This window comes from Phyllostomus hastatus, unplaced genomic scaffold (assembly GCF_019186645.2).
Source record: "Phyllostomus hastatus isolate PE091 unplaced genomic scaffold, TTU_PhHast_1.1 phas_contig_113, whole genome shotgun sequence".
Taxonomy (NCBI): domain Eukaryota; kingdom Metazoa; phylum Chordata; class Mammalia; order Chiroptera; family Phyllostomidae; genus Phyllostomus; species Phyllostomus hastatus.
In genome coordinates, this window is record NW_025333530.1 from 3153852 (window position 1) to 3161451 (window position 7600).

General features: G+C 37.2%; 1 protein-coding gene across 2 annotated transcripts in view; it reads right to left on the minus strand.

Annotated features, from left to right (window-relative positions):
• CWF19L2 (CWF19 like cell cycle control factor 2) overlaps positions 1-7023 on the minus strand; it is a 97680-nt gene extending 90657 nt beyond the window's left edge. For both annotated transcript variants that reach the window (XM_045840604.1, XM_045840596.1), the window contains exons 1-3: positions 6897-7023; positions 5204-5314; positions 4385-4507 (exon numbers count right to left, since the gene is read on the minus strand). In XM_045840604.1, the coding sequence (XP_045696560.1) occupies positions 4385-4507; positions 5204-5314; positions 6897-6989 (327 nt within the window). In that variant the 5' untranslated portion in view covers positions 6990-7023. The remainder of the gene's footprint in view (positions 1-4384; positions 4508-5203; positions 5315-6896) is intronic.
• Positions 7024-7600: the final 577 nt, after the last annotated feature.

A 7600-nucleotide genomic window follows, 5' to 3' on the forward strand; every position in this document is an offset into this window, starting at 1 on the left:
CATCAATATGCCCCCTGACCTATCACGGCTCCCAGACTCCCCTTCTCCTGTGTAGCCATCATAATTAACCTCTAAGCCTAATAGTCAAAACCTAGAATATGGAACCAAGACAGAAAGTACTTCAAGTTAAAAATCAGTCAAAAATACTTGAGGACTTCTGCTTCTGTACATGACAAAATAAATGCCATCAGACTAAATATATAGAAATAGAAATGAAAATAGAAAATGTATGAAATCATTGTTTTAGACATTATGTCTTAGTGCAGGTCTATGATTCTGAGAAAAAGGAAACGAATGAAATGAACACCACAATTACAATCTCCACTGCCTTCTGCCTAGTGGCAATTTCCAGACCATGGCACAAGAGGAATAACTCAAGTCAAATATGACAACCTCACTGAGCCAAGGAAACAATTTTAACTTTATGAAGGCTGAGACAATACCCATGAAAAGGGAGCTATACAGAGAAAGAGCTCCAGGAACCCACATAGGAGACCCCGCCCCCTCCAGGCTTTAACTGACTACCAGACTGAACATGCTTAGGACAAAGTCCACAAAGCCCCACAAAGAATAACTACCATTCAAGCAACAATTACCAGAGAGCTATAAGCAGAACAATTCCCAGAGCTCACAAAGTGCCAGAAGATATTCTAGTTCCTACCAACCAGAAGAGAAATTTTAAATGCCCAAAACAATCAGCAGAAAACCCACAAGGGCCATCCATGCCTTAGCATGTGATGCTAGTAAGGCTAAATCAGCTCTAGTGTTAAGACTACTCTAGATACACACTAAGGAAACTTAAACACCAGCTTTCCCAAGGACTGAACTAATCCACAAGTAATGAATTCTAGGCCAAAGAAAACTCAACACTCAAAGGAAATTAACAAAATCCAGCAGTTACGATATAACTTTCACAAGGTTCAGTATCAAACTAGTGTTTACTAGACATTCAAGGCAGAAAAATGTGATCTAAAGGCAAGAAAAAGCAATTAATTGAAAAGAACAACAAAAAAAAGAGAGATAATGGCATGTTAAACTAGGACTTTGACACAGCTATTATAAATATGCTCAAGGAAAGAAAAACATGAACATAATAATGAAACAATCTGAAGATATAAAAAGACACAACTGAAATGTCTAATGATGAAAAATACCAAAAATGGAAACATCACTGAATGGGGTAACAGCAAACTAGATGCTACAAAAGAAAAGGACAGTGAACTTGAAGCTAAAGACATATCCATCCAAACTGAAACACAGAAAGAAAACGAACAGAGGCTCAGTGGCCTGTGGGACAGTATTGAAGAGACTAGCAAAATAAAGAGACAGAAAAAATATTTCACAAAACAATTGCCAGAAAGTTTTTAATTTAATGGAAACTATAAACTCATAAATTAAGAAAGCACAACGAACGCAAGGCAGAGAAATACAAAGAAAACAGTATCCAGACACATCATAACTGATTTGCTTTAAAAGAAGAAGAAAAGAAAGATGGTGAAGAAAAAAAACTTTAAAAGTATTCAGAGCAAAAAATTATACAGGGAGGAAAAGGGATGAAAATGTCCACAGAATTCTCATTAAGAATAATGCTGCTGCCCTGGCTAGTGTAGCTCAGTACACTAAGTGCGGGATTGCGAATCAAAGGGTCACACGTTGGATTCCCAGTCAGGGCACATGCCTGGGTTGGGGGCCAGGTCCCCCAGTAGTGGGTGCGCAAGAGCAATCACACATTGTTGTTTTTCTCCCTCTCTTTCCCCCACCCTCCCCCCTGCACAACCTTGAGATGTGCAAAGATTAGGATTCCAAAAGCAGTAACTGAGAAAAAATAATGAGAAAAGAAAGTAATTGACACATTGGACTTCACAATAGAAAACACAGAATGACAAACAAAGACTTAAAATGATGCTTTACTATCATCATTAATCTTCAGGGATGACTTCACATGAAATTTACTACACACAGTGGGATGGACAAAAAAAGTACAGAAACTGACAATACCAAGTGTTGGTAAGAATTCAGAATAACAGGAATTCTCATCTCACACACTGCTGATAAGAATGTAAAATAGTCCTACCACTTTTAAAAACAATGACATTTTCCCAAGAGAAATAAAAACATGTATCCAAAAAGACTTGTACACAAACATTCATAGTAACTTTATTGATAAAAGCCCCAAGCTAAAAAACAACCCAAATGATTTTCAACAGGTAAACTGATAAACAAATTGAGGTATATTCATACACTAAAATATAGAAAAAGGAAGGAACTGCTGATAACATGCAACTACATACATGAGTGCAAAATATTATACTGAGCCAAAGAAGCCCAAAACAAAAAAGATCACATTATATGAATAATTTATATGAAATTCTAGAACAAGGAAAACGAATCTATTGTGTCATAAAGCAGATATATGGTTGACCATTCCCAGAGCGGGAGAAAAGGGAGTATCTTAATAGACAGGGTTAAACAGATGTAGTTACCAAATAGTACACTTTAAATAGGAGCATCTTATTATACGTAAATTATACCTCAGTAAAGTTGGCATTAAAAAAAAGAGAGACCTTGATAAAGTAAAGATATACTTTACAACCTCACATGGATCCTCGGCAATTCATTGCTTCTCTTTTATTGCTGAAGCAAACTTGTTTCAAATTTACATTATTTCCCCAATCCTTCCATCCTACTTCCACTCCCAAATTATCTACTCAGATGAGTCTATCTTCTCCACAAAACAGAGAACAGCAGAACACAGTCGATAATCTGCTCCCCTTCCCCACCATACCTCCTTACTTATCTGATTTGTGCACACCTCTACAACTTCCCTCCTAGCTCAGAAGATGCTGCTACTCCTGATCAAAGCTTTTTCCTTGGGGCCTTGCTAATCCACAGCTGTCATTCTCTTCATTATTTATCCTTCTTTCCATAAAAATATTTTCTCAAAAAGACCCCCCAAATACACACTCCTCTAACTATCCTTTCATCTTTCCTTCCCTTCACTGTCAATATAGGCTTCTCTTTCCTTCCTAAATTCACTTCAGTATGAGGTGAGTACTGAGCATGCATTCAAACTATTCTCTCTAAAAAAGTATGTGTTATACAACTTAACAGGTATATATAAATGTATATATCGTATGTTGCAACAAAAAAACTTACACACATTTCCAGAAAAGAACGAAGAACAGGATAATGTGTCTCTAACATAGGGAAATGTCCCTAACTAAATGACATAATGTTTAGTCAGCCTGCCAGATCTAGCCCTAGGGGATGGGAGTTCTTAACCTGTGATCCCACATAAACTCAAGGGAGTTTTGTAAACCCCACTGAAATAAATAACTTTATATATTAATTTCTTTTTGAAGAAAGGATCACTTACTTTTATCAATTTCTCCACGCAGTCCACAACCCAAACCCACAAATGTGAAGAGAGAGTCTTCATGTTCTTTTCACTTTAGGATTTTGGAACTGTATATGCCCTGAGTTATACTCCAAAAACATTTTTTTCTACATAATTTAAATGTTCCTACCATTACAAAATATGCTGGCTACTTGACAAAACAATACAGCTGTACTTCTCACTATGAATTTATACACTGCATTCTCATAAGATAGGCTTTCATGAGCCAATTATCATTTCAGGATTTTCTGCCAAAACTTTACTTTCTGAAACTACAAGAGGGCCAGACTTTGGAATATGGTGATTCACCTGAAAGCAAAGCCTCTCAAAATCATACCTAAGAGACCAATTATCCATAACATCTTTGGCTTATTGCTCTGTAAGCAAAGTGTACCTCTTTCTTCCTGGAAACAAGTTTGAAGGGTTGGCCAGCCTTCCTCTCCTTTGTAAATCTGCTCATTCCAGAACCAGCTTGACACAGGGCAGACCGAGCATTCCCTTTCTTTTGGCCCCAAAGATAAATATATAAACATATTCTATTTTTAATACTTAACTGTTAATTTCTATGAAAAAGCAAATAGGGGTAACACACTTTCAAATGTCTTGGAATGTCTTTTCTTTATTTGTATAGCACTACCCTTCCCGGCTTCTCTTAACTTTCCATACACCTCTACTTAACGTCTTTATTGGCTCCTCATTGTTAGTGTTCTTTCTTTTCACTTTCCCTTGACAATTCATTTATTCTAATGGCTTCAATAAGCAATGGCTCCCAAACCTCATCTCCATCTTCTTACCTCTCTCTTTAACCTAAGATCCTTATTTCTAATATTCCCTGAACATTATTTCCCAAGTAGATGTCTACCAGACATTTTCATATCCCAACTAGTAATATTTTTTAAGTTCTCATACCTATTAAGTCCTCATACATTATTCTTGAAACTAAATTTTGTCAAGTAGATGCTTTGGTTAGTTTTAGTACATACTTACTGATGAACTATCAGCTGACTCATTGTTTTTTTCATACTTCTGTTTCTTGCTCCTTTTCTTTTTCTCTTTCTTTGCTTTTTTTGAATGCTTGTCTTTTTTCTTCTTTTTCTTCACAGAGTGTTCCTATAAATATTTTGAAGAAAAAAGGACTTAAAGTTTAACTTACTTTAAAAGAAGTATTTCAAGGAAAAAAACCTACATTGCAAAAAACTTTAAATTTCTCAGGAAATGAAATAAGAAACATGACTACATGAATAAGATCTTCTAAGAAACCTTAGCACACTTCTAAAATATATGCACTACTAATAAATCATAGAGCTGAGATATCTTATCAGAAAATATGAGGGAAGTTTTCATTTATTTGTAGATTCACTTGACAGACATATATAATCAAATAAACACATATATACACAAACATATGTATATACGTATATATCCTTCTATGGCCCCAAAAGAATTTATAGATTATTAGGCCATTTAAAAAACAAGATAGGATAAATTAAAATTATGAAAAAAGAAAACAAGAATTAAGACAAAAAACATGACATTAAATTTAAAATGCATAAACTTGTACAAATGGTTCAGAAATTTGAAGCTAAACTTTCTATCAGCCAATTCAAGAAACAAAATCTGTCCAATGTCATAATGTCCAAAATATGAAAATACATTATTCTTGCCAGAGATAAAACTATTCTGTAATGCCCAGTATGTAATATTCATTCTGTAACTTTGGAAAACAGTCTATAAAGTAGCTCCTCCAATATTAACTTAAGTACAAAAAAGACATGACTTAAGTCAAGTAAACCTGTTAGTTCTCACCTGTGAGAACTGCTCAATCCGCTCATTCACATCAGGTAGCATCCATGTATCCTCACCCCGAAGTCGTTTAAGTTCTTTATGCCTTTCTTCCTTTTCAAAATTGGCTTTGGCCTAAAATGTTGGAGGGGGAAATTAACACTGATCCAACTGCTTTTCACAAAAAAAGTAAAACAAATTCTCTCACTTTCATATATGTTCTCATAAATCAATTTTCCCTTGACAGGAATTTGCTCCACCAAAGAGTTTGGGAACATTTCAGGAGAAAAAAAGAAAAGGAAAAGAAAAACCCTCTCCGTCCACATTACCGATCACATTACCAATCTCTAGTGAATTGAGCCACCAATCAAGGACAGAATCCTGGGGCCTACTGTAGGCTTTCTCCTTTCCTTAAGCTCCCAACTTAAAGTCTGACTTTAATCTCTTGCCCCTTCACCATCCCAGTGCTACTGCCTGAGACTTCTGTAATTGATAAGTTACTGACCTCCATACTTTCAATCTGCAATGCCCATAACCCTCTACCCACACCCCAAAAACGCCTCAGGAAGAATCATCTTTATAAATACAAATGATCATATTGCTAGTCTTTATTCATGCTTCAACAATAAAGTCAAATAAAGTAAGTTCTTCCTAGGAGGTTGTTCATGTCTCTTCCTTCTCTCCCCAAACTCCAAAATTGGATTTGGGCTTTCTCAAACTCTATGCATATCTCTATTGTAATATTTATCACAGTTTATAAACCCTACTCTCTCCCAAAACTGCCTGAAGTACTAAAGAGACAAGAATGAAAAATATTTTCTTGTACACATGTCATATATGCTCAAGTCGAAGAATACTGACCTTTCACCTGTCAAAGATTAAATCACCGACTCTTTCCCTTTAAAATCTAGCTGTATCATTATGCCTTCTCCTTCCTGTCTTCTCTACTGGCTCCTTCTCATCTGCATTTAAACCTGTTTAAAATCTTCCATTTTCAAAGAAATAAAAACAAAGACTCTCACAAAGTCTATGATACTCTCCCTTTCCTTTCCCTCTTCACTGCCACATTTCGTACATCTTTTCTGATAATTCAATACAATTTACTTCCTTCGTTCTTTGTAAGGTACCTCTCTGCATCGCAGTCTTAATGAGAAATACAATGGTTCTTAACCTTTTTCCGAGGGGTAAGTTCTTGTGGTCTCTTATGTCAACCCTTGTTTGCATCAGTAGGGATGTATAATGAGCCAGGAATTGCTACCAATAGTAGGACAGGAGAATGAAAAGATCAAACACAATTTACTCCAATGCGTCTCACATATGTTCCGGAAAATCAAAGTTTTCATTTCACACACAGCGAGACAGGGCTGGGGCTGTGAAATACTCTGGGGAAACTCGTTTTTAGCGGCCAAGTCCCTCGAAAGTGCGGAGCCTATGGGACAGCAATACTAGGGACGAGTTGTGTGAACAAGAAATGGAGGACAAAAACGGCTTCCTGAAAAGAAAACGAGTAACTGGAGCCTGCCGGAGCATCTAGGAGGAGGGAGATACCCAAGAGTTCGCACGCATCCCAAAGACAGATCCACTTCTAACCTAGATGAGGTGACACTGAGGTAGGAGGAGAAGAGAGAAGTTAGGGAGAAAAGCCAGAGGCCCAGCTCCAAGAAAACTTCCATTCCCACAATTCTACGTGGTTCCAAAAGCGCCAAAACGGAGGTACCTGGCGCAACACCTCGGCCCTGGCGATCCGTGTCTGTTCCTTACGTTCTTCGATACTCCTCTCACTTTCAAAACGACCACCGGCAGCCGCCATAGTTGTTGCCGTCGTAAAGTTAAGAAGCCGCCACGAAATCTTAGTTTACGACTGTCGTAATTAATAAACAAACAGGACTTCCGACTTGGGAGAGAATGGGGCTGTTCCACCAAGGGAGCATGCGCGAATCTGACTGGTGCTTACGGTTCCTTTGATTTCTCCAACACCAGGGTTTGGACAGGGCTTGAAGACTGAACTGAGGGGGTGCCCTCTTTCGAGTGCTGAGGTTCCCCTGAGCAGGATTAATGTCACTGTATTAATTAAGCTCTTTAATTAATACCAACAATGTTGGTATTCTCGATACCAACAATATTCTCACCTATTTCCTCTTAAAATCACCGTAGTATGTTAGAAGCTTATAGAGTTTAAGCCTGTACATCTCAAGACTTTTCCACCGAAGTGCCCTTCTCGCCAATGTTCCCCAGGCTGGAGGAATGGGCTGCAAGAAGACTGGCCTGAAAGGTAGATGACAAGTCAAAATTATTTTGAAGGTTTGGTGTTTTGCTTTGGTGGATTTTTTTTTCCAGTATGTGAAAAAGTCATCAGAATTTTGCATTGTACTCCAGAATTTTTCGGTGCATATTTAAGCCGTTGTAAATTTTATTGAGTGA